The sequence below is a fragment of the Chiloscyllium punctatum genome, chromosome 31 (assembly GCF_047496795.1).
Source record: "Chiloscyllium punctatum isolate Juve2018m chromosome 31, sChiPun1.3, whole genome shotgun sequence".
Taxonomy (NCBI): domain Eukaryota; kingdom Metazoa; phylum Chordata; class Chondrichthyes; order Orectolobiformes; family Hemiscylliidae; genus Chiloscyllium; species Chiloscyllium punctatum.
In genome coordinates this window covers 45,523,151-45,551,058 of record NC_092769.1, presented here as the reverse complement: position 1 = coordinate 45,551,058, position 27,908 = coordinate 45,523,151, and the positions used below count along the sequence as shown (strand labels likewise).

General features: G+C 39.9%; 2 gene segments (V, D, J or C); both read left to right on the top strand.

Annotated features, from left to right (window-relative positions):
• The first annotated feature begins 51 nt into the window (after window positions 1-51).
• On the top strand, window positions 52-5,217 carry LOC140456877 (Ig heavy chain V region-like). The segment is given in 2 exon segments: window positions 52-67; window positions 4,850-5,217. Coding segments are annotated over 2 exon segments (384 nt in total).
• LOC140456953 (Ig heavy chain C region, membrane-bound form-like) lies at window positions 4,632-25,953 on the top strand. The segment is given in 9 exon segments: window positions 4,632-4,721; window positions 4,850-5,164; window positions 5,519-5,609; window positions 15,785-16,090; window positions 19,180-19,485; window positions 21,425-21,733; window positions 22,187-22,516; window positions 25,340-25,467; window positions 25,607-25,953. Coding segments are annotated over 7 exon segments (1,407 nt in total).
• The last annotated feature ends 1,955 nt before the right edge of the window (window positions 25,954-27,908 follow it).

Here is a 27,908-nt window from a genome sequence, read left to right as displayed (position 1 = left end):
AGTAAATAAAGAAACTATCTTAACACCGGAACAAGATAGAGTTTATTAAATATGAACGAAGACGCAAGTATTTTAGGATATAATAGAAAAGCGATCTATAGTATATTGAAATGCAAACAGAGATGTGAATTTGTGTCTCTACATCTATCCTAGCTAAATTAATCATTTCAGAAATGCCTTTGTTAAATTTCATGAATCATTCGTTGGTCCATTCACGAACCTTGTTAGGTCCTTGTTAAATTCTGAACCATCACCTTCCAGGTTCACAGTGTTTGCGAATTTCATGTTACAGCAAATTGTGAAGTTGTGCACTGTATGCCAATGTCTTAGTTAAAAATATAAGCAATCACAGCTCCAAACATTTACAAAATATCACTATGGATCTTCCTTGAATCCAAAAAAAATTGTCCCTTTGATCAATGATTTCTAAAATTTACTCACATATCTGTTATGAAGGACGTTTTCAAATAACTTGAAGTGCAAATGGTTCACATCAGTCGGAATACAGTAACATTTCATGTGTTACCCCAGACAAAAAGAAATCAAGTAATATTTCACGAGTTGCTCTAAGCAAGTCTATGATGGACTGTTTTATCAAACAAAATCATTCCCAATGTTGTGAGGGCTTGTCTATCTTCTGTACAATGGTCTGAATTTTTTGTCTGACTGCAGATGACACTGGCTGATCTGGGTATAAGTACAGTTTGTGCCTTTCACATTTTTAATGTATATTGCTGACTTTAGTTGAATAAAGTGATGTTGTCCCAGGCATCGTCTGGCACCATTAATTTGACCATTAATTTCTACATCACGAGCCAGACTATCAGGTGGAGTGTATTGATCTCATTGAAACGAATGCTTGGAATATTTCTGGTATGAAGAGCCTCTGAACGAGACAAAGTAGGAAAGATAAATTTAGAGTAGTAGAAAATTTTTCACGACAGAGAGATCACTTCGCCCATCACACCTGTATCACGTGAAGACAGAGGCTTCCAGCCAACACCCAATTTATAGCATGTTGTCCATAACCCTGCAGGTGATAGCACTGTAAACATTCGGGAACATTGTGTAGGGTCTAATCCATTATAAACATAGATATGATCTCCAATGCTGTAAATCCTGGCTTATGGGGAAAAAGTAGGGGCAGAACTGTATCAATATTCAAACAGTTGGTACAGCCCTGAGTAGCTAATAGGCCCATTTCTAAACGTTGTTTCTCAGAACATTTTGACAATTCTTGACTTAATATCATTGTAAACTGACATGAAAAAAATGCAGACATGATCCCCAGAAATGCTGACAGCAACATACCTTTACTCAGCCAAGATCAGCAACATGAATTAAGAAAGTTTAAAAAAAAACTTTCTTTTAACTGATTATCGACAACACGGATTTCACAAAGTGCAAAGTCCAGAGGGGAATGGTGGACGGTTGGGTGTGGGCGATGTTCATTGTTCCCTGATGTCTGGTTGCATTTGTGAGCAACAGATGAACCTGCGAACCAGATTCAGGATGGTATGGCAGCTATTTCAGCAGATATTGTGTACACGGCATTCTCCCATAAATCAGCAATGATACAAACATTTATTTTTGATGGTGTTTGAAGCCAAAGAAAATTGAAAAATATGGTGGGACAAGTTCCTTTCATTTCTTTGAATTAGTATCAAGGGACACTGTCTGTGGACCTGGGGTGGCCGGAGGATCTTAAATAGCAGAATGTGAGGGAACAGAACCACCGTTGGAAATCCAGATAGACTGGAACCTTTATCACTGGAGGGTGAGAGTGCGGGGGGGCGACCTCATATAAGTTTATCAAGCCATGAGTGGAAAGGTGAATGGCTCTAATTGACATGATTCTTACTGGAAATGTACGAAGCTTTCGTTTCAAAAATATCACATATCAATAAACTCCACCTGATAATCTGGCTAGTGATGTGGAAATTAATGGTCTAATTAATGGTGCCAGACGATGCCTGGGACAACACCTCTTTATTCAACTAAAGTCAGCAATATACATCAACAATGTGAAAGGCACAAACTATACTTATACCCAGATCAGTCAGTTCCATCTGCAGTCAGACACAACTTAAAATTCAGACCATTGCACAGAAGACAGACGAGCGCTCACAACAGTGGAAATGATTTTGTTTGATAAAAGAATCCATCGTAGACTTCGTCAGAGCAAATCATGTTAACAAAGTAGTTCTTTTTTTGTGTGTGGGGTAGTGCACGAAATGTTACTTTAATCCGATTGATGTGAACCATTTGCATTTAAGAAGTTATTTGAAAACATCTATCACAGCAGATACACGAGTAAATTTTACAAATCATTGATCAAAGGGGACAATCTTTTTTGGACTCGAGGAAGATCCATAGTGATATTTTGTAAATGTTTGGAGTTGGGATTGTTTTCAATTTTTGACTAAGACATTGGCGAATTTTCCCTATGGTGGGGGATTTCAACAATAGGGAACATGTTTTTACAATGAGAGGAGAAAAATAAAAAAAACATATCAGAGACAACTTTTTACACAGAGAATGGTTTTTGTGTGGGATGATCTTACAACCTTTAGAAGACATTTGGATAAGTAAATGAATATCAAATGTTTGGAAGTATATGGGCCAAGTACACACAGGTGGGATTAGTTTAGTTTGGGATTATGACTGGCATGGACTGGTTGGACCGAAGGGTCTGTAACCATGCTGTATCACCACATGACCCTCTGACTATTTATCAATTTTTCTCAATATCAAACAGTGCTGTAGTGATCCTCGAATGAACTGTTGATGTTAAGGTTGTGTCTGAGACGCTGCGAACATTTCCTTCAATGAGAGGAGTGACTAGTTCTCCAAGTTACATAACTGAAAAATAAACTTTCCTCCAGCATTGTTGCTGAGTCGATTTGTTTCTGAGGAGGCGGTGGTTATGGTTTGCAGTTTGCTTTCCACCAACTGGTCAACAGTGAGACAAAATATCTTTGATCCACTGCAGAAACTCCACCTGCTTCCAGTAAATGAAACTGGGAACTCAAGGACCTTTTCTGCAGTCAGTTTAATTGCTGCCAACTATTGTATCTGGCCTATTAAAGGGAAAATGAATCAACTAAAGTAAAATCCTAACAGACAAACGATATTTTCCCATTTACTCACAATGGATACATTTCACTTGGCATTTCTTCTTTAAAAAGGAAAGTCACTAAATACAGCATTCACTGTGTGACTGTCAGAAAACAGGACATTGAATGCAATGACGTTCTGGTTAGTTCAGCCTGTTTATTGAGTATCTTTAAAGCTCCTGAATATGAAGTTAATGGATCCAAAATCCCACATTGCAGTAACATTTGTTATCATCTCAAAGTAAATTAACAAACTTGAATTGGTTCAAACTCACATCACTTGTTACACCATTCTCGGATTCATACATCTCATTCAAACTGAGTGGGCCCTTTGTACATGATTAACACTGGTGTCGTGTAACAGCAAATTTTTACTGATTGTTATGAGTTATCTGCCCCTGTCAGAGCTATCAGTGAGCAGAGACATGTACTGTTTATAACCTACATCCGTGGTAATGATTATTGTAATACTCTCTAATTTAACCAAACATTCCTGTTGTACCCAGACTGTTAGATATGGATGTATGGACTGTGCTGTTCTAGTTCATTAGATGCTCTTTCAAAAGTTTACCTAGGTGTTCTGTATCCCTGCCAACTCACTTTTTATTTCTCAGGCACACAGCTTTCCTTTACTATGCATTTTAGGGTCGGAGCAATTTGAAAAAAAAGGTGCAGGGAGAGACATTCTGCAATGTAAGGAGCTGCTTCTAATCTCCGAGTCCAAACTGTTTAGTGACACACACTCACATTCTGAACATAATCACTTTAGACATGCTCCATATTAGGTTGCCTAAACTGAATTTAGAAACGCAGATTAGAAATGGTATGTTATTTTGTAAAGTGAGAGAGACTTTGAGTGACAGCAAAAATAAAGTCACTAATTTTGTTGGTTAATAATATTATTGAAGTTCTTTTTAGCTTTATCTGCTTGTGGTGGAATGTAGGATTAAAGGGAGTTAACTTCTAATTGAATATTCTAAATATAATCACTTTGGACAAGCTCTATGTTCAGTTGTCTAAATTGAATTTTGAAATGTTTAGTATGAATTACATGTTATTTTGTATTGGGACAGAGACTGTCAGTGTCCTGGGAAGACAAGCTCAATTGTTTTACTAGCTGGTAATATGTTTGAACTTTGATTTTAGTTTTATCTGCTTGTGAATGAATGTAGAAATAAAGGGAGCTAACATCCGAATGAATTTGTTTTTTTTAAACAAAATACTTGCAACTATCATGTGAAACAGACCTGAAGCTACTCAATTTTACTTCCACCATTTAAATAAAAACACTCCCAAAGAAGCTATTCAGCAAAATAAATATCCCAAGGTGTGTATATGTCCATGTTTCAGCGTAACCTCGTAAATACATGATCCCATGTGTTCGGGCTGTACAAGCTGAGACCAGGATCCAGTCTCAGCCTCCAGCATGAAACCAACAGGCGGAAGCTGTAAGCCTGCCCTTTCCGATGGCCATATAAATCCTGGGCACTAGACCGTAATTCAACACTCCTGGGTCGGCTCTGTTTAGAAAGAACCGCTTCCCACAAGTTATCAGAATGATTGTGTCGACAATTTTTCTCAGTTTATTCCTTACTTTCTTATCATGTGAGTGTTTTTTGTTCAAGTCTGTCTTTGTCACTGTCTCAATGTTAGTCTACCGCAGGAATGCAAAAGACTCAGCCATGATTTCATCTGTATTAATGCTCATGGTTTATTTGTTTTCTTTTTTAAAGGTGTCCAGTCGGAGGTTGTTTTGACTCAGCCAGAGGCAGAGACTGGCCGTCCCGGAGGCAGCCTGAAACTGACCTGTAAAACCAGCGGCTTCGATCTTAGCAGCTACTACATGAGCTGGTTCCGACAGGTTCCCGGACAGGGTCTGGAGTGGCTGCTGTACTACTATAGTTCATCCGACAGTAACTATGCACCAGCGATTAAGAATCGATTTACTGCGTCCAAAGACAATTCAAACAACATTTTCGCGTTGGACATGGGGAACCTGAAGATCAAAGACACCGCCATCTATTACTGTGCAAGATACTACAACTGGGGTGACACTGCAATTATGATCAATACAAAAACCTATTCAGCCTCCACTGTTTGAAACTAGTCAGTGATTACTTCTACAAACTGCCTTAACTTGCAGTGCAGTATTAGTTCTGTGCGGTTTAATGCCAGTATCATTATTTAATTTGTAAAAGTGTTGGGTAATTATCAATACACCGTTGGGAATTTTGAGAATCAGCTCATGTGTTCCTCTGTGAAGGATAAAACAGTATTAAAGTTTATCAAGAATGATCAGAATTCACTAGCGCAATTATGTGATGATGATTTATCGTGACTTTATTTTGCCTGTGGTTCTGAAAATTTAAAATGATGTTAGACTTTTGATTTGTTTTATGCAGAGCTAGTTATTGTGTGACCCAGTCCAGAGAATGTAACACTGTAACTATCTTGATTACTGGGGCCAAGGGACCATGGTGACAGTGACTTCAGGTAAGAACTTTGAACTTTCTTAGTGACTTTTTAAAAACTTTCTATTCATGTGACTAATTTCTGAATTAAATGAAACTCAGATTCTGTGCTGAGTTTGGTTTAGTTCGGATTGATTTTTGTTCAGACTGATTATAGACTTCAGTTAAGGCTCAGCAAATAGTTAAAATGGTGATGATAGAGTCAGTTGCTCAGTGTATCTCTTTTTTGTTTGATCAGATGGGCATTCTGTGTGGCTGGGTTACTTGAAACACCTAATGTCTCTTAATCTGTCAGCTATAAATAATGTTTAATGTTAGTGACACCCTGACTGTGTGTTTTATTATCAACAACAAACGCTAAGAATTCAAAGATGTTCAAGATATTACCAAACATGATTAAAATATGCAAAAATATCATTATTCATTTCTTGAATATATGTTCTTATCATGATTATATTTTCTCATTTATTTTGTTATGTTTGTTGGTGACAAGCAGGTCAGAAACTCATACAATTTTCTTGCAGTGCTATATTGCATGAGATTGAGTTTGTTTTACTCGATTCTGTTGAATTGAGTTGATTGGAGTTTGGCTTTGCTTTAGTTGATTCAGTTTGAACTGTGTTAATTGGATTCTGAATTTTGATTTTACTCGGTTTTGTTGAATTGTGTTGATTGGCTTTTGAAATTGTTTTATTTGATTCTGTTGAATTGAATTGGTTGGATTCTGGTTATCTTTCATTTAAATCTGATGTTTTGAGTTGATTGGATTCTGATTTTATTTTCCTTGATTCTGTTGAATTGAGTTAATTGAATTCTTATTCAGTTTGTGAAATTGATCAGCGTTTTCATGCTTTCTGTAATTGGTGTTTTCTTTCTGGTGAGGAGAATGACTCTCTGAATTACTGTTGATTACCAATATTTGTGAAGTAATTTTGGTTTTCATTAATCATTTCTGCATTTGTTAAACTTATATGACACATTTTCTCTGCTTGATTGAAAACATTACATCCATTTGTAACTGAAAACTAACTTAAGGAAGAAAGAAGTGTGAGAAATGAAAACAACGAGTTTTTAATGTATTGACTTTTTAAAAAAAAAACTCAGTTCTAATTGTAAACTAGCTGAATTTTGTTTTGAGTAGCCTCATTCAAAATAAATTTTGGGACTAAAATCTGAAACTGCAGAATTGATCAGATTATGTAATTGAAACTAACTTAAAATTATAATGTGGTAATATTTGTCCATTCAGTAATTTTGTTTTGACCATGAAGTGATTAATCAATATATGCCTTCAACCGCTCAACTGTGTGCTGCACAGGATTGTCATGATCAAGAAGGGTGTGCAGGTTGGAAATAAATTGAACTGTTGCCAGAAACATTACAGCTTTAAGTGTTAAGTCCCCTCACAAACAAGGTTGTTGTTATGACTTGTTATTTCCATCCAATTTAATCATTAGTTTGCTGGATTCTGAGCAGCTTTGTTCGATTTCAATTTGTTTTTTTTGTGAGGTTACATCATGTTCTTGGTTCTGTTGAAAATGTTTGCAGAGCCAGTTCTGCTGCAAACACACCATGTTGTGATCTGGTGATCGTTCATCTGTTGAGGAAGGACTGTGCTTGGGTGACATTAAATGTGTTATATTTGGGAAACCGTTTCTGGTTTCGACATTGTTTTGCAATGTTAACACGGTTGGTGACAGTGAACCGCTCCAGGTCCCTCATTCAATGCAATCAGCATGCGAGTTGAAATTTCATAAAGCCTATTATTAAGTGAAAGGCAAATCGCAAAGGTTTTAGAAATGAAGGGAAAACAGATACCTTCGGGCGCCATTTTTACTTAAATGTAATAATTAAGGATTAATCTAATCCATGCCTTCCAATCCAAATTCAGAACTCCACTGTCTAGTTCAATCACAAGGTCTGTCTTTAAAGAGTTTACAAGTCATAGAGAAATATAAATAGCATTTCAAAAGTCTAATGTTCTCATAGTTCTTGCTCTTGAGCAAAAATGCCATGACTGTGTTATAATTGATCAAGAAACACCTTTCAATTCCGCTGTACACTACATACATATTTTTCTGACTAGAAAAGATAATTGACAAAGACCATTTGGAAATTCTGCACAATTCTATGAAGAACAGATCAGTTTCACTGCTTTGATCAGTTTCATACGTAACTTGAGTTAATTCATTGTTATGTCCCTGATTAAACTGGATTTGCAGGATAAAAATAAACCATTAACTGAATTATTTAATCTGCACAGTGCTTTATGTGTTCCCAATCTGTGCATTTTAATTAAATAGTTACATTGTACAAAAAAATCAACTGAAGAGTCATTCTTTCGGAAACATCTGCTGTCGTGAATTATGTGACCAAGGACAAATTTTGAATTAATTAAAATAATTCACTCATCAATTCGCAGGGCAGCATGGTGGCTCAGTGGTTGGCACTGCTACCTCACAGCGCCAGGATTCCAAATTCGATTCCACCCTCTGGTGGCTGCCTCTGTAGAGTTTGCACATTCTCCCTGTGTCTGCGTGGGTTTCCTTCGGGCGCTCTGGTTTCCTACCACAGTCCAAAAGATGCGCAGGTCAGGTGATTTGTGCAATTTAGCACAGCCATAGTGTTCAGGAATGTCTAGGTTAGAGTGCATTAGTCAGGGGTAAATATAAATTATGGGGAATGGGTCTGGTTGGGCTACTTACTGTTCAGAGGGTCAGTGTAGAATTGTTGGGCCAAATGGCCTGTTTCCATACTGTTGGAACTCTACTCTCAAAACCATGGGAGTACTTGCTGCAAACGCAGAGAATTCATTTTACATCGATGTGTTCAAACGTATGCAGAGTTCACAAATTTGCAGAAGACATGAACTAGAGGATAACGGAGCACATTGTTTATTCAGACACTGAAAATAGAGTAATATTTATTAAAATTAATATACTTGACCGATTTATTGCAATGTAGCGATCCGAAGGAATCTGCTCACATTTGTTAAGTGTGACAATCGTTTAGATTAGATTTCCTGCAGTATGTATCGGGCCATTTGGCCCAACAATCCACACCGACCGTCTGAAGAGTAACCCACCCAGACCCATTCCCCTACCCTATATTTACCCCTGACTAACGCACCTAACACTATGGACAATATAGCATGACCAGTTCACTTGACATGCACATCTTTGGATTGTGGGAGGAAATCCACACAGACACAGGGAAGATTGTGTAAACTCCACATAGGCAGTCACCCAAGGCTGGAACCGAGCCTGGGTACCTGGATCTGTGAGGCAGCAGTGGCCACATTTACTTAGACATCTGTTAAAGCGGGCAACTCCAGACAGAAGCATGTTTTCAATTCATACCTTTTTAAACATTTTCGTTCATTAAAAGCAGTAAACAAGAAAATGACCTTGCCCTGATTCCTTCAACAGAAATGCTTTCCACACTGGAATGCAGTATTGACTTTATGCAGTGCATGCAAAATCTCCCCAGTTCAAGGAACGTTTTAAGAATATGTAAAAATAATTTAGAGAATAATCCATTGCCTCCAGATCTGTGCTTTAATTGGCGATATTTCCCACCTCAATCATTTTATTAAATACAATGACTTATTAAGTTTATTAACTCAGTGGTTATTTATGTTCAAGGTGAACACATTCTCGTTCACATTAATCCACTGGTTAGTTCCTCTGATGAATGTTCAAGTACAGTAAATATATTTGACGTGAGGTGCTGAGAAATGTATCCTCTAGGATTAAGTCTGTTGTACAGTTTGTTTCAGTGCTATCTCTGACTAACTTGTCAACGGTCCTGACCATTTGTAAATTGTCCAGTTCGGATCCCTGAATCTCAGACAGTTCAATTTCATCTCGCGCTTCAAAACCATTTTTATCGGCCAGAAATACAATATTCGATTAGGTGCCTCAGAATTGAGAGCCCTGACCATGTTGTTCCAATCAGAACGAACGTTTCAGGAACAAAAGGCAGATAGCAAGAGTTTTGAAATTGGTTGTTGGCAACAAGAGATATTTGATTGAGTGAGGCAGATGGAAATATGCTGTATATTTTCTTTGTGCCTCAGTTATGCAGGACATGTTTCATGGCACAATGTAGAATCAGAATTTTTTTGCATCTTATTATTTGAAAACCTATTATCAGCTTTTAATGTCACTGGCAACGGTCATATTACACTTTAAAACATTTTAATCTTTTTCAGACTAAGTAGACCATCTGGTGCAGCAACATTCACAGGGGAAAGAGGAAGGGAATTGATGGCAATACAATTCCTAGTTTTATTCCTCTGTAGTTCCCATAGAATTTGAACAATTCGGAGCTGCTATCAAAGTATTCTTGGATAAATGTTGAAATGTTACTTTCATTGTACAAACATTCTGGAAAAATTCCTGAATGTTGGAAGGTGTTAATAACGAACATGGTTTATGTACTGTCAAAACAGGTGGGCTGTGTTCTCTGTGATAGTGTCGAGCTCATTGTGTTCAGGTCTGTTGTGATGTTGTGGTAGTGTCCCTGATTCTGTGCCAGGTGGCCTGTGTTCACTTACAACCTGTAAGAGAGGTATGTAACACCATCTCTTATCAGGTTACTTCAGCGCAAGAAAGAAGATTGAGATGTTTGGATGTTTGTTGGAATTCCACTCACAGAGGCCAGTGAAATCTATTCAATCGCTGTCCTGACTTGTGTCTCTTAGATATTAAACAGAATTTTGGCAGTTAGCAGCTTTTTCCAGATCAATATTTGTTCACAAGCGTTTGGGCATCGCTAGATGGTGTTAATGGAGTAAGTGCTCAAAGAAATCCCAGCTTTTGACTTGCTGTTCTCACAATATAATTTATAACTAATCCAGATTGAATCATTTTCGAAGCATATTTGATTAGATTATGCTTAGGCTGTTTTACTTTATATTTAAACCAGTGCTGTAGCTGAATTTGATTGTCCAGTCCGGTGGGAGTTCTGCTGAATCCAACACTTGCAGCAGATGGAGATAGCTTTTCAGTTGGTCTTCAATTGCTATCTCCGACCATCCAGTACCTCTGCTAAGAATCCTTTCTCCAGCAGGAGTCAAGCCAACGTCATCACTGTTTATCTCAACAGGTGTGAGCTCTTGTGTCAAAAACATGAAAACAATTTGGTGAAGAGGGGGGTCTCTGGATGCGAAAGGTTAACCTTGCCTTCTCTCCACAGGAGCTGCTAGACCTGCTGAGTTTCTTCAGAAATTTCTGTCTTTTCTTTTGGTTTTCTAGCATTTAAAGTTTGTTGTTTCATTGAAAAAAGTTCTGTTCGATTAAACACGTTCTTCAGAGAAAAGATGCATTTGAACAAATTGCAAATGTTCAGAGATATTAAATATCAGAGAATCATTGAATTTGAGCGCCCTGATCTCGAGCTGGAGTTTCACAAGAAACTATTATGAAGTAACAACCCACTCCAGAGTGCAGTGGCTGCTGTAATTGGGTGGAAGTTATTTTGATCACTCAAATAGAGAATGTCAATGATCTCGTTCCAAATAATCAACAGAATTTTTTTAAAAGCATGTGTGAAACAATTAATTTGTTGAAATATTTTAATAAAAAGTGTTCACCGCCAGTGCTAGCTTAATGAATGACACAATGATAGGAACGTAGGAGCAAGAGGAGGGCACTCAGCCCCTCGAGCTGTTCCATCACTTACTTAGATCATGGAGCATCTGTGAGCTAAATCCGCAGGTCTCCCTTTGGCTAAAACTCTTTAACACCTTTGATTAACAAGCAAAAACTATCCCAGATTTACTGATTCAGTAAACAAAGGGAGACACCATTTCTGAAAGACATTCCTGTGAGTACTGTGAAACAATGGGGCTGGAATTAATTGCTCATGAAAGTAAACTTTAAATCTCTGACTATTTCCAATTGAAACATCCCAATCATCATATTTCATTAATTTAACACTATACTTCCCTGGAATAAAGAAATATAATGTGTGATTGCCTTGCTAAAAATGAGGGATGCTTGATTCCTATTATATGATTAAGAAATAGCTCTGTTCCTTTAGTGAAAACACAGTCAAATCACACAAACGGAAACCATGTCATCTTGTGTAGACACACAAGTGCCTCAAATAATTTACAATTTTTCCAGTGGTTGTTTGAATCTCTAGACCGGTGAGGAAGTGTCAGACTTTTTATATTGCCTTGAGAAACCAGTTGTCATCAGTCTATTTGAATTGCTGAAGTTGGTGTGGTATTAGCACATTCACAGCGCTGGTAGGAAGTGAGTCCCATGTCTATGATTGAGGAAGAGGAAACGGGCAGGGAAATAGTTGAGAGTCAAGTTGAAGTCAGATTTGGAGGAAAGCTTTCAGGAGAAGCATTTACATACATGTGCGCCCTTATCCTCAAGGGTCACAATTTTGGAACATGCTGCCGAAGGGACATGACAACATGCAAAATGGAAGCTGAAGAAGGCACCTTGGCCCCTCTAGAAGGCTATTCATGGGATCATCATTAATCTTGCTGCTCACCAATCTTCCCAACACTCGATAACATTGAACCTGATTGTTTACTATTCAGCAAAAGAATGGTGAACCTTTGGAATTCTCCACCACAGAAATTGATTGAGGACAAAACATTAAATGATTTCAATAAGGAGATAGATTCCTTCAATCCTTAAAAAAATGCTACACATATGTGGGAGAAAGGAAAACAGGCTACAATATTGGTTGAAAGCCATGAAAAATTTGAATGGGACATGGTTTGTAAGTTTGCATGTAATGCCAACATTGGTGGTATAATTGGCAGTGAAAGTTATCTAAACGTACAATGAGATCTTGATCAGCTGGGCCAATGGACTGAGGAGTGGCAGAAGGAGTTTAATTTAAATGAATACGACGTGTTGCATTTTGAGAAGATAAATCAGGTCACAACTTACAGAGTTAATGGTAGGGCATTGGATAGTGATGTTTAAACACAGGGCCTTGAGGTTCCAGACTCATAGAGTCTTACAGAGTTAATGGTAGGGCACTGGATAGTGATGTTGAACACTGAGGAACCTGAGGGTTCAGACTCATAGATTCTTGAAAGCGTTGTCTCAAGTACCTAGTGTGTTGAAGGTGTTTTGCACATGTACCTTCATTGGTCAGAGCACTGAGTGCAGGAGGTAGGCTTCATGTTGTAACTGTCCAAAACATTGGAATGAACTGCCAGAGGAAGTGGTAAATGCAGAGATAGGTCCAACATTTAGAAGACATTTGAACAGCTACAGGAACAGGATAGGTCTGGATGGATATGGGCCAAAGGCAGGCAAGTGGAATTAGTTTAATTTGGGAACTCTGGTCAGCATGGATGAGCTGGACCAAAGGAACTGTTTCTGTGCTGTACGACTTTATGACTCTCTGACTTTATGTTGGAGTAGGCTCAAAGTTGGAAGGTGGTGAGCAAGTGAGGGGCTAGATTGGGCATGTGGGAGAATTTGGGCTGGTAGGCTGTGAGGTGTTGGCTGGCTGCTGGGTAAGCTTGCATGCACTCTGTCTGGCAAGGTGGCATCAAGGTAAGTGGTAATGGTCACAGGATAATTTGTTCGAATTGTGCTTGGTAGGTGAGGGGTAGTTTGAACTGAAATGCAGGAGGTCTGTCTTTGCCAGACAGGTTTATGGAGAGGTGGGCAGGATGCCAGGCTTGTTAGTGTAGCGGTGGGCATAGTGCCAGGATGTTTCAGGGTGGAAGGTCACTGTAATGAAGTGACAGGTGGACGTGTTGTCAAAATGCAAAGCTCCGAGTCTGGCAAAATAGTAGGTTGTAAAGCACAGATGCGAAAGTAGCGAGGATGCAATGTGCACAGGTTGACTTGGGTAAGATGTAAGGTCAGTGATCAAGGGCTGAGGTCATGTCTTGGGTAGTGGGCTTTTGTCAGAGGTTGTGAAAATGATGGTGCCAGGTCCAGTCAGGGCCAGATTCACCATGGGCCAGGTGCAGGGCGGCAGGAGTGTAAATGAGTGAAAGGAATTGAGATCATATGTCCATCTGGAATATAGAATATAGAACATTACAGTGCAGTACAGGCCCTTCAGCCCTCAATGTTGCGCTGACCTGTGGAACCAATCTGAAGCCTATCTGTCCTACACTATTCCATTTTCAACCATATATTTATCCAATGACCTTTAAATGCCCTTAAAGTTGGCGAGTGTACTATTGTTGCAGGCAGTGCGCTCCATGCCCCAACTCCTCTCTGAGTCAAGAAACAACCTCTGACATCTATCATCTATGTCCTCTCCTGCGAGCCATCACTATTCAAGGAAAAAGACTTTCACTGTCCACCCTCTGTTTATCTTTTATGTCTCAATTAAGTCACCTCTCAACCTTCTTCTCTCAAACAAAAACAGTCTCAAGACCCTCATCCTTTCCTCATTAAACCTTCCTGTCATACCAAACAACATCCTGGTAAACCTCCTCTGATCTCTTCCAAAGCTTCCACATTCTCTCTATAATGTGGTGACCAGAACAGTGCACAATACTCCCAAGTGCGGCCACACCAGAGTTTTGTACAGCTGCAGCCTAACCTCGTGGTTCTGAAACTCAGTCCCTCTATTGATGAAAGCCAACAGAAAGTATGCCTTCTAAATAATTCTTATCAAACTGGCTGGCAACTTTTAGGGATCTATGTACATGGGCACCGAGATCTCTCTTCTCAGCTATACTACCAATATGGATTGCCTTGGATGTGTTTTGTGTGATAGGGGTTGTGTGTTCCGGGCATGAATGGGTTGGGTTTGTCAATGTGAGGTTTGGTGGTGAACTGCGTGTCAATTTGATAGTTATTAAAGTTAAACATTACCAGTTCATTTCTCAAATCATATTTACGTAAATACTCAGCTGTAACACTCCAAAGCCTCTGAACCTTAATGGTCCTCCATTTTTCAGAGGCCTCCAGAATTCAGATAATTGTAAATTAGATGTTTCAACTTCCAGACAATTGGCATGAGTTCAGCCGTGACAGCCCTCCTCCCAGTCCCAGTGCTCAGCTCCTGCCTGTGCTGCTGCTGCAGTGACCTTCCTCCCAGAGAGAACATTCTGCCTTGCATTGATAAGTGAGGAAGGCTCACTAGACCTGATTTCCAAGTATGGGGACAGCAAACACGAGGGGACACAACTTTAAAGTGAGTGGAGATAGGGAAAAGACAGATGTCAGAGGTAGTTTCTTTTGTCATTGAGTAGTAAGGGAATGGAATGCTTTTGCCTGCAACGGTAGTAGATTCGCCAAGATTAAGTCATCATTGGACAGTCTTGGATACTGCCTGAACTGCTGTGCTCTTCCAGCACCACTAATCCAGAATCGGATTTCCATCATCTGTAGTCATTGTTTTTACCTAGGCATACAGACGTACATGGAATGGTGTAGGTGGGATGGGCTTCAGATTAGTATGACAGGGTGGTACAATATCGAGGGCCGAAGGGCCTGTATTGCACTGTTCTATGTTCTATGATTCACTCTGATTTCTCTCCGGGGGTACTGCCAGCGGTTGGGTATTTCCAGCAGCACAGTACCTAGTGGGACAGCACGCTGGTTCCGTGGTTAGCGCTGCTGCCTCACAGTGCTAGGGACTCCGGTTCCATTCCAGCCTCGGGTGACTGTCTGTGTGGAGTTGGCACTTTCTCCCCATGTCTGTGTGCATTTCCTCCCACAGTCCAAAGATGTGCAAGCTGGGGGAATTGAAAATGTTGTGTTCAGTGATTGGGAGGTTGGGTGCATTAGTCAGGGTTAACTGTAGCATAATAGGGGAGGGGAATAGGTCTGGATGGGTTACTTTTCAGAGGGTGGGTGTGGACCTGTTGGGCCAAATGGCCTGTTTGCACACAGTGTAGAATTTTGATGAATCTGCATTTCCTTGGTTTGTATTTTGTGAAACTTCTTTGCTCTTCACAGCAATCCAGTGAAAGTGTCAGTTGGTGAGATCTTCAAAGTTACTGGGGTGGGATCAGGATGTTCTTCTTCCTAAATTATATGGCAATGGTCAAGGTCCAGGCCATGTTTCTAAAGAAGGAACCAATGATCATGATCAGCAACTGGTAGGAAACAAAAATAAACTCCAGTTATGCTGTAGACTCAGTGGGAGCATACTGGCAAACGTTTACAGCTGAGGATACATTTGAGTAACTGATAAGGTCAAATGAACAGAAACTAACTTGCTCAATTGGTCATTCTATTGTAGAGACACAGTCTCCCCCCACGCTTTATGGCCTGGTCTCCTCCTGTCAGGAGCACGACACCGGTTCTGCGACCTTTGGTTGTTTGGCGATGTACTATTCCCCTGACGTCACCAAGGTAACCTGGAAGAAAGATGGGGAGTTAATCACGACTGGATTTAAGACTTACCCATCAGTGAGAAACAAGAAGGGAACCTACACCCTGAGCAGCCAGTTAACCCTGCCCGATTCAGCGGCAGATTGCCCCAGCAAAATCTACTGTGAGGTTCAACACAGCGGGTCACACAAGAGCAAAGAAATGCCATGTCCAGGTATGTGTTGTGGGAACTGAGATAAACAGAGCATCTGGGATTAATATGAAGAAGGCATTATTTATAACCGTTTTCACAGAATCACCTTATACAGCACAGGAACAAGGCCCTTTGATCCATTCAGTTCATGGCTATCAATAACAGCCACCTAACTATTCCAGTCTCATGTGCCAGCACCTGATCCATTGCCTTGTGTGATTTGCCCTTGCAAGGATGCATCGCAATACTTCATACCTACTATGAGGGGCTCAGTCTCTACATGACTTAGAGGTGCTGAGCTCCAGGCAAACACCACCCTCTGTTTGATTTTGTTTTCCCCTGAGATCCACTTGGAAGCTCCTGGCCTTACCTTCTCTCTCCATCAAGGGGAAAGGTTTCATCCAGTTTACCCTGTCTATGCCTAAAATAAATCTAGACATTATGATAATCTTCTCCCTAATTCTCCTCTGCTCCAAGGAAAACCCCTGTCTATCTAAACTAGTTTCATAACTAAAACCCTCCAACCCAGGCAAGATCCTGGCAAATCTCATCAATACTGCCTTCAGTGTAATCACATTCCTTCGATAACATGCATACAACGCTTCAGTATGGCCTAACCAGTGTTCTATTAAGTTCCAGTATCATCTCCCTACTCTTCATTGTCAATGTCTCGGCTCAGAAAAGCAAATATCCTCTCACCTTCTTAGCCTCTTTATCCAGACGACACAGTACTATAGGGGATCGGTGGGTACATGCACCAAAGATCCTCAGGTCTTTCCAGGGTTTCAACATTCAAAACGTCATACCTCACAGATTCTTCTGCCGAATTACATCACCTTACATTTATGCAGAATAATTTCCATTTGCAACTTCACTTCACATACAACCAACCCTTTTATATCCTCCTGCAATCGAAAGCCATTATGCTCATGACTTACCAGCATGACAGTTTTCATTTCATCTGTGAATTCACTGGTTAATACTCCTAAATTTGAGTCTTAATCATTAGTATGTAAGAGAGATAACAAGGAAATCAAACCAATCCCTACAGAGCACCAGGAGACATAGATTTCCAGTCACGCAGACACCCGATGACTATTATCCCCTGCTCCCACCACTCAGCCAGTTCTCGATCCAATCTGTCAAATTAACTCCGATCCCATTGGCTCTGATTATTTCTATCATCTGGACATCGAGTTATCTCTCTGAAAACTACGATCAAATTCTTACACATGACTTCCTCTCAATAAAACCGTGATGAAAATTGTTGATTTATCTTCCAAATGAAGACTAACTTCACTTCTCAATAGTTTCCCTACCACTGAGATGAGCTTGACAGATCTGTGTTTTCATTATTTATACCTTCCTTCGTCCTGCATGACAGTGCAACTTTGGCTGATCTACACTCACTTGGCACAAGTGCTGTGGCCAGACAGGAATTCTAAATTATTGTCAGCGACCCAACTATTTCATTCTTTGCATCACTCAACAGCTCGGTATACTTTTCATCTGCCCTGGAAATATAACCACTTTTCATTCAGCAAGACAACACAGAACATCACGTCATGTGTCCTAATTTCTGAAAACTACATCACAACACCCCTCCATGTTTTCTGTCCCCACATTGTCCCTCTTACTAGTGAACACTGACAGAACACGTTCGTTTTGACCACAATCTAATCCTTCGGTTCCACTCCAATAATACACTTAATGAGCATTACTGTTTCCCGAATAATTATTTTATTTTGAATGAGCGTGTAACTTTTAAAAATATTTTCCTTTATTTTGACTGCTATTATTTTCTCATGGTCTCTTTTGCTCTTCTAATTCCTCTGTCTTTCAAACTCCCCCTTGCACATTCTGTACTCCATACTAATTCCTATTGTTTTGAGATTTCAGTTTAGACCGGAAGCCTCCCTTGTTTCTCTTTATCTCACCCTCCATGCCCTTTGGTGTCCAGAGCCCACTGCATTCTTGGTCCCACTCAGTGGCTTCCTGGGAAATGTCCTCCCTGTGATTTTCTTATCTCTCTCTTAAATGTGTCACACTGCTCTGACTCAGATTTACCAATAAGTGTCAGCTTCCAGTCCACTCTGGTCAAGTCATTACCTGATCTTACTAAAATTGTCCTTCCCTTTTTCAAAACTTTGGGCCAATTTCTATTCCTTTGCAGTACAATCTGAAATCCAACTGATTTACGATCACTGTCTGCAAAGTGCTCCACCATTGAGGTTTTACCCACTGGGTCGACTTCATTCCCTAAAGTTAAGTCCAGGTTCACCCCTCTCTTGCAAGGTCTGGATTAAAATTCTCAGTATTAAACACATACTTTGTTAAAATATTCTCCTGGGGGCATTTTCAGAATTCTGCTCCCTCTAAATTTTTGACAAAATGAATATCCAAGCCTATGCTGAGGAAGTTAAAAACCTCTTTTCTCATTCCCCTATTTAATTTACATTTCTCTGAAATTTGCCCATGTATGTTCACTTTCTCTTTTGGACCTATAGTAAGGTCTATCATGCTCTCCCAGTAGTTATGTTTGCTGTATTTTGGTTTTGAAGTACTGTCCATTTGCCTTTGTTCGAGGAGGGATCCATGGTTTCATTTCTCTTTAAAGCCTAAAATACTCTTGTCAGAATTGCGACAGAAGCAACATTCTGCACTGTACACCCCAGCCCTCATCCTTTTCCATCTTTCCCTGTCTCGCCTGAAGGCACTAAATCCTGGAATGTTGAATAGCCACTCCTGCCTGGCTCTCAATATGTCTCTGTGATAGCAACCGCATCATTTCCTCATTTATGCCAGTAATTTGTCTGCCTTGTTCATCAGACTCTGTCATTAAAACGAATACCATCCAACATTGCTATCTCCCTTTTGATGTTACCGGCCTATAGTTTCTATGCCTCCTTGACTCCCTTGCTGTGTCCTATAATTTTAGCTTTTCACATTGTCCTGCTGATCTTTCTGTGTGGATCCCAGCTTCTGCAGCACTCTGCATAATTATGATTCTTGTATCCATTAACCACAAGAAACCTTGATATATGAGAACTGATTGTATTTGTTCTGAAATTCATCAGATAATTTATGCGATGTGTTTCCTAATGATCTAGGTATTCTCCCACCAACTCTTCTCCTAACCGTGAGCTCCAGTGAAGAAATCGCAAGCAGCAAGTTTGCAACCGTCGTCTGTTCAATCATCGATTTCCATCCGAAGTCAACCTCCGTGAGTTGGTTGAAAAATGGCCGACCCTTGGATTCTGGCTTCTTCACGTCTCCTGTGTGTGAGGCAAACGGGAACTTCTCGGTGATGAGTCGGCTGATGGTCCCTTATGGTGAATGGTTCAACAGCGCAGTCTATACCTGCCAGGTCAATCATGGAGAGAACATTCAAAGTAAAAACATCACCGCACTCCAGGGTAAGAGACACACACTGAGAGAGCTACAAATACTTCTAAACTCTGATGTGAATCAAACACGCTCATTTATCAGGCGTAGTAAACAGTACGGTACAGCTTCTCGTTTCCCAACATGCAACATATCGCATTTCACTTTGAGTGTGACATTAGCATCGCTCATGACTCAACATTTTGGCAAGTCAGAAAAGCATGTTTCCTCTCTGTTGAAGATAGATATATAGACAGTGAGCTTTGTTAAATAGTTTATTGCCTGACCATGCTGGGAGAGGCGTTCAGAGGGCCCCTTCAAGGATAGGTTTGGGGGTGGAGGGGGGATATTGGAGAGATATCTGATTGAAACATAGAAAATACTGAGAGACTGAGGTCGAGTGAACGTGGAATAGATGTTTTGACTGGTCGGCCAGACTAGGACCCCAAGGGCACAGTCTCAAGGTCAAAGGGGCACCGTTTAGAACTGAGATGTGGGGAGAAATGTCTTCAGCCAGAGGGTGATGAGGCTGTGGAACTTGTTGCTGCAGAGGGCTGTGGAGGCCAGGCCATTGTGTGTATTCAAGCCAGAGATAGATCGGCTCTTGTTTAGAGATGACAGTAGAATGGCTGTAGCCCGAAACGTCGATGTTCCTGCTCGTCGGATGCTGCCTGACCTGCTGTGCTTTTCCAGCATCATTCTGATCTAAACTCTGGATTGGCCGTACAGCCTTATTCTGATCCTCTATCTTATGATGTTGTGGTCTCAAAATGACGTGGTTAAAATATGCAGTGACCCTTACTTGAAAATAAATTAAAATGCGTTCAGTGCATCATCCCCTGCTCAGGAATGACCTGTTGGCCTTGGACATTTTACGACATCGATTTTTATCTGGTACTGAGCTCTTTAACTTCATTTATGGGATCAGACTCCAGACCAAGTGGGTATCACATCAACTGGGATAAACGTGATCTCAATGAGCTTCTTTAAGATGGTCTCTGTAATTAGTGGATGAGGCAGGAGAATAAATTCTGGTAAGAACGGTCCAATAGGGATGAATGAACTAGGAACTCGAGACAGGCTGATTTAGCCTGGTTTGGGGTAGCGATGTTTACACAGTGAGTAGTGGATGTCTATAAAATTAGTGCACATTTCCATCGCGTTTGTAGATTGATTTAAGACGCTTTTGTTTGTTTTTTGCTCCCCTGCTCTATGAAGAAATTAAAAAACGCACCTTAGTAAATAAAGTGAAAGTACAGACCAGTTACGAACAAACTGAATGGAGGGAAAGACTTAAGGAGATGGGTGTCCTTCTCGATATCCAATGCTGTACTCAATGTCTTGTTTTCTGATCTACTCCAAACACAGCTCACGAGGAACAATGACATAAATTAGAGAATGACATCACACCAATAACGCAAAGTATTTTTGATCACGTTAAATATAATGAACAGAATTTCCATGGCTGTTCACCGCTCCTGTAACACTTTAGAACTCTGCAAAGAGAATAATTATTATTTATTATAATTTGTCTAAAATGTAGGATGTGATTTGGCAGTCAGAATGACCAGCAGCATTTGCAACAAAGGGTTATGAACATGGAAATGAACTCATTATATTGAGATTACTCTTGTCACAAGTATCAATAGATGGTGTTAAGTGAGAGACAGACTCTGAAAGAAAGGTAATTCCATGGGTTACATGATGGTATCTTCGATTATTTTATTTTTTTTCAGGTTTCACTTGTTACAAAGCCAGTGTTCTTTAGGAGTAATTACACAGGGTATGTTATACGTAATCACAAATGCTTTCACAAATCAAAATACATCAACAACATGAAGCATCGTTTCAGCAATAGTTGGAGTTGCCATTTTGAAGGTGGTGTCTTCACCCTGTGAAGAAGTAATCTGAAGATTGGCTGTTTTTATCATAAAGGGGCATTTTTCATTGACTTTGATTTTTCTTTCATAGAAGATACCGAGTGCCACCCTAACACCGTTAAAATCCTCCCACCGCCAGTGGAACAAGTCTTACTGGAGGCGACGGTGACGTTAACCTGCGTTGTGTCCAATTTTCCTTCTGGAGTCAACGTGACCTGGAAACAAGAAAAGAAGCCTCTGAAAACAGAGATTGCTGACCAGCCTGGACAGAATCCCGACAGCGTGATCAGCAAATTAGACATTTCTACTGAAGCCTGGCTGAGTGGCGTTACTTTTGAATGTGTGGTGTACCATCAGAATCTACCGACTCCGCGGAGAGACTCCATCCACAAGGAGAAAGGTGAGCGGTGAGATTAAAACACAAAGGATCCCATGTGTAATCCAGATGCAGTTACATCAATGTCAGGGTTTGATTGGTATGAACAAACACCATTGGGAGTATTAATGGTGCATCTGAAGGCAGGATAGCTGGGTAGCTGATTAAGATAAAGATGGACCAAAGGATATTGTATTCTGATTCAGTCAGATAAAGTGGGAAGAAGCCTGGGTTGTGACGTCACCATCAGCAATGACAGTTGGACAGAATGTCCTTGTTGTGGGCTGGAAACATGGAGGCAACTTTCACATTAAACTCGACTTTTTTTACTGAACAGAATGTGTACCATTCTGCTCCTTTAGTAAACGGAAGTGAATAAATCCCAAATTAAAAGTGGCATAGTTTAATATTTAGTGAAATTGTGATATTGGTTCAGGATTTTTTGGTTGATTTATATTTGTCTCACATATTCTGCAGTGATTAATCCGCTGGAGCCATCAGTGTCGGTCCTCCTGCCACCAACAGAAGAAATCTCCGCTCAGAGGTTTCTCTCCCTCACCTGTTTAGTGAGAGGTTTCTCCCCCCGAGAGATCTTCGTCAAGTGGACAAACAATGACAAGCCGGTGAATCCCAGTAACTACAAGAACACTGAGGTGATGGCGGAGAGTGACAACATCTCCTTCTTCATGTACAGCCTGTTATCCATTACAGCGGAGGAGTGGGCCAGCGGTGCTTCTTACTCCTGTGTGGTGGAACATGAAGCGATTCCACTGAAGATAATCAACAGAACAGTCGATAAATCCAGCGGTAAACCAAGTTTTGTAAACATTTCGCTTGCACTGATGGACACTGTTAATTCATGTCAATAAAAATTTCAAAGTTGAATTTAATAATTCAACAGAAGTAATAGAAGTGTTTTTTTCCCTCCAGTTGTGAGTTAAATACTGAATTAATTGTTTCCCACCCTGACTTCCATTCCATCTGTGTAGTTAAAGTGGATTATCAACAGGTCTAGGACGAGTGTCTTGTGCAGTTAATGTTCTCTGCTCAGATACACCCTGGGTCAGAGACAGAGTAAAGTTCACTCATTGCAGGATTCCGCCAAATACCTTATCCATCCTAAATCCCTCTGTGACAAAATCTGACAATGTCCATTTTATGTCAAGGGTAGAGCACGAGTTATGAACTTGGTGTTCTTGATTCCCCCGACTGGACACTCTTACAAAATTCATGTCAGTTTTAAACTGCCACATTGCACCAATTGGAAATGTAAATTTAAGACACTTTAAAATTAAATTTGATTGGAACATACCAATCGTAAATAGTGCAGAAGAGTTTGAATGTAACCTTTGTTTCTGGGGAATTGCCAGGGATCTTGCACCAGTGCATGAGTTGACAGAACGTATCTTCACTTTCACACCAAAGAGAATCAACAGATAAGTTGTCGTGAAGCAGAGGGGAGGGGAACGATGAATGGTCTGTCCTCTTGCTCCCTGTGAAGAGTTTTCATGGAAGATGTCCTCTGTAATGTAACCCAGTTACTAACAGGAACAGTCAGCTTCTTGCTTACTGTCCAAAGATTTAACATTTCCATGCAAAATAATACCTTTGAAGCATGTTGGACATGCTTGGCTCTGTTAACAAATGATGAACATTGATTCCCATAATCCAAAACTGGTGTTTGCATCGTCCCGGTTTGTATTCCATAGGTTTGTCTCAGTTTTCTGGAGCACATGGGGTCAATTCTGGTATTCGAATACCTGATATCATTTTGTTTCACATACAGAACACAAGTGGACATTTTCTAATAAACATATTCAGAAATGTTATCTCTGGGGCAGTGGGGATTTGAACTCAAGACTTTTCTCTCAGAGACAGAAATTCTATCACTGCAACAGAAGTGTTGCTCATAAAACATTTATCTCTCCATGACGATGGGAAATGTTTCCTACAACACCAAGGTCAGATCTAATTATGGGCAATCCATTAAAATTCGAACAATAAATTACAGCAATAAAAATTGCAGTCTGGTATAAGAACAGATACAGAGAGATGATCACAAATACACTCGTAATGACACATATACGAGCTCTCACCTAAAGACACATATTTATGTGCACACTCAAATGTGCATATAGATAAGATGTCACACATGCATACTCACACAGAGCCACAGATGCAAGTGGCACTTGAACACTCTCTAAGCTCATACAAAAACTCACATACACTGAATGAAAATCATTTGCACAAATGAACAGGGGTACTCACACATAACCATGAGAAACAAAGACACACGGTAACACACAAATACATTTACATTCATACAGCACAATGCGTACAGACATACACGCATGAACACAGATTCAAATTCTGAAAAATGTCCTCCCACTTGTCAACTCACACAGGCACGTAAGTGCACAGAGATAAATATTAATATCATAATTTTCCCATTTTCAGAATCACAAACATACAATGACAGAGGCAGCTTAATTAGTTATTTTTAAACCACATTGATCAGCATGGATACAATATCACACGTACACACAAATTCAGAGTCTCACATGCAGACACACAAGTGCATAGATCAACAAATAGAGGGGTGTTTATTAAATAAGGATAATGGGCACAAGCATCAGCAAGCATCCACAAACAATAACACAAACAAGCTTCTCAGGAGATGGTTTGGGAAAGATTGTCACACAGCAAACATCATCATATAAATATAAACATCCATCAAAATATATCATTGCATGCTAACATTTATTAAGCATAAACATGAAAATAACCTAATGTAGGTAGGATCTGAAACAGACGCATAAGCACACATTTTAGATAGCACTAATGAAAAGTGAACACTCACAAAGAAATTACAAGATAAGCATAGGGGCAGCAACGAGGTGGCATATTAGCGTGATGATGCTTACACAATGTGAAAAGACCAAAATTTAGGTACACAAACACATGAGCACACCAGCAGTAAAGGAACAGGAATTTGTTTATTCACGCACAAACTCCAACATGGGCAAGAGTGAAGAAAGAGACTCTCATAACCACATACACAAACATTAAAGGAAAACCAAACACACCAAGCAGTAGATCAAATAAATTAAGGGACACATGTACAAACACTTATTCCTAAATGTACAGATCCGACAAACAAAAATATGAAGCAATGTCCTGACTGTGATGTCACTTATATTCATGATTTGCCAAGTAATTGGTCACCAATACATAAAGATGAGAACCACATTTGAACTTTTATTCAGTGATGGCCACAATTTTCAACTAAAGTGCTATCACAGCCTATATTTTAAATATAATGATTCAATTAAAATAATCATTAGTTATCAGCATTCCTCAAATAATAATATCCTTAAATAATAGATTAAAAGAAAAATAATTTAAAGCGTTCTGACATGGACAATGAAGAAAGTACATGTGCAGTTAGTATTTGTAATTTCTTGCTGAGAGTCAATGATGCACTAACAGATACAGATAAGAGTCACACTTGAGAAATACCTGACTGCTTTATGAAGATGTAATGGCCTCTAATTACATGACTTGGATGCAGATAGATCGATCTGGATCAATAAACAATCTAAATGCGTTCTCTCGGCTTTATATTCATAGATTCAATAGATCGCACTTGGATTGAAGACTATGATGATGATAACAGCAACATCTGGACAACTGCTTCCACGTTCATCACCTTGTTCTTCCTGAGTATTTTCTACAGCGCTGCCGTCACTCTGGTGAAGGTGAGAATAATCACATCTTTCTCACGCCAAGCAGCCCAATATGTTTTGTAAAATCTCTAAGTGTGCCATTGAATAAACATTAAGTCTGAAAGTCCCTGATCATAAATATCTGCGTCATTGCTTTTTGCCTCTTTTCCAGGTTAAGTGAATGAATTGTGGACCCCCTTGATTTTCGTGATCTGCTTATCAAGGTCTCTGAATTCCCAATCTACAATCTGTCCTGTTGCTGACTCTAACAGTGAGATTACTTCAGTTTATCAGCGTGTTACTGAGACAATTATTGATGGATTTTCCTTTTTACTTTGATATCTTTGAGATGGTTGTGGATGGAAGAATTTGTAGCTTCCCAGTTGTTTGAAGCCCCATTTGTTTTGCTTTTATTAGTTCCTTACTCAGAATGGTTACCTACCCTTTCTGATGAGCCTTTGTACTCCCTTTCTTGTGACTGTTACTGATGTAACCCTTTCTGATGGGCCTTTGTACTCCCTTTCTTGTGACTTTTACTGATGTAACCCTTTCTGATGGGCCTTTGTACTCCCTTTCTTGTGACTGTTACTGATGTAACCCTTTCTGATGAGCCTTAGTACTCCCTTTCGTGTGACTGTTACTGATGTAACCCTTTCTGATTAGCCTTAGTACTCCCTTTCTTGTGACTGTTACTGATGTAACCCTTTCTGAAGAGCCTTTGTATTCCCTTTCTTGTGACTGTTACTGATGTACAGAAAACTCCCAGCTCACAGCGCATGTGTTCTCATCTGAATGTGGCATCCAGCCATTATATTCACTTCTGTTAGCTTTTACATCAACTTTTTGGATAAAAATGCTTTCTGAAATGGTTAATAAATCTCGAATGAATATGCACTAACCTTGAGTTTACTTAATTCTTTCTTCAAGACCAGTCAGTAATAATAGATTTTCCCACATCCTACTCCTTTCCCAGCCAAATGCTTTCACTTGTTCTGTTTGGTTGTGTTTCATCCAGTCATTTAGTTTAATGCTGCGCTACCATGCAGCCCAATAATGTAAATACATCTATCACACGATATGCCTGATGGAACACTCCAGAGGCAGAATGATAAGAGAACATTTCCTCTTATGCACAAAGGGTCACGACTTTGGGTCATCTAATGATACAAATGAGGAGCTTTGCTCCACCAGAAGCCTATAAAAGGCAGGCAAAGGAGTTTGAAACTTTACTCTACACTGTCTAAACTAAAAGTACTCCCAATGTGGGGACAGCCTGGGTTAGTAATGCAGAAATCACCACCTAAAGCGCCCAACGAAACATTCATCAGCCAAAAATGTCAACGTTCAGTCAGGTATTCAGACACAACACGTGCACAATCCAAGGGCAGATTCTCAGGACTGGAGTTTTTCTCACACCTAAATCTCATGTATCACAATTCCTGGGGTCTATTTGACACACCGCATCTGTCAAATCCCAGGGAATGAGACTGAGATCTATCTGAGACAGGGATATTACTGAACAGCAACCCTCATAAATAATAAATCAGAGGTCGATGTTGATCAGGCAGAGCTCATGAGTACTTGAAATATTCAGCCATTGGGATCTATGTGACGCAAGACGGAATTGAGAACCAATCAGAGCAACTGTTCACAGAGTCTGGAAACTATCAGCAGAGGAGAACAGTCCCAACGTCTCAGGGTTGGTGAGGTGTATCATTCCGGGAATAGTGTTGTGAATCAGTCACGCACCCAATCTCATAACTTCGCATCTTTTCAAAAACGTGGCATCGGAAACAAGATGCAACATTCCAGGTGAGACAAGAGACTGTTTTATTTGAGTTTAATATAATTGCTTTGTGCTTGTTCTCTACAGCGTTATTGATGAAGTTGGGTTTATTTGCTCTTCTGTCCACGTGTCATGGTACATTCCCTGATTTGTGCACATACACACGGGGGATCCTCTGCTCCTTCACCCCTTTGGGTTTACTCCTTTACTATTGTATGTTCCTCTGAGTTCATCACAAAACAAAGAAGCACGCCACACCTCCCTGAGACTGAGATCTATCTGACACACCGATATTAATGAATAACAATCCTCAAAAATGATAAATCACAGGTTGATTTCGATCAGGGAAGGCAGAGATGAGAAGTTTTGGAAACCCTGCTGCTTTCCATGTCCTGTCCCACAACCCTCTGTCAAACTTGATGCTCTTAGCTGTTCTTCCAATATCCTAACATTTTACCTTAAATTGCTATTAATATTTTTCTGTAATTTTGCATTATATACCAAAGCACAGGGTGAACCAACAAGGACCCCAAACACTGAACTCTGAGAACGTACACAATAAGGTAACCTACATTCTGAAACGGCAAACCCCCGTTAACAAATAGTTGACAAGTACAAAACAGCGGCTGAGATTAACTTGAACTCATCAAAATAAAAGTCCTCTGGAGGTACAGCGGTGTAGGCAAGA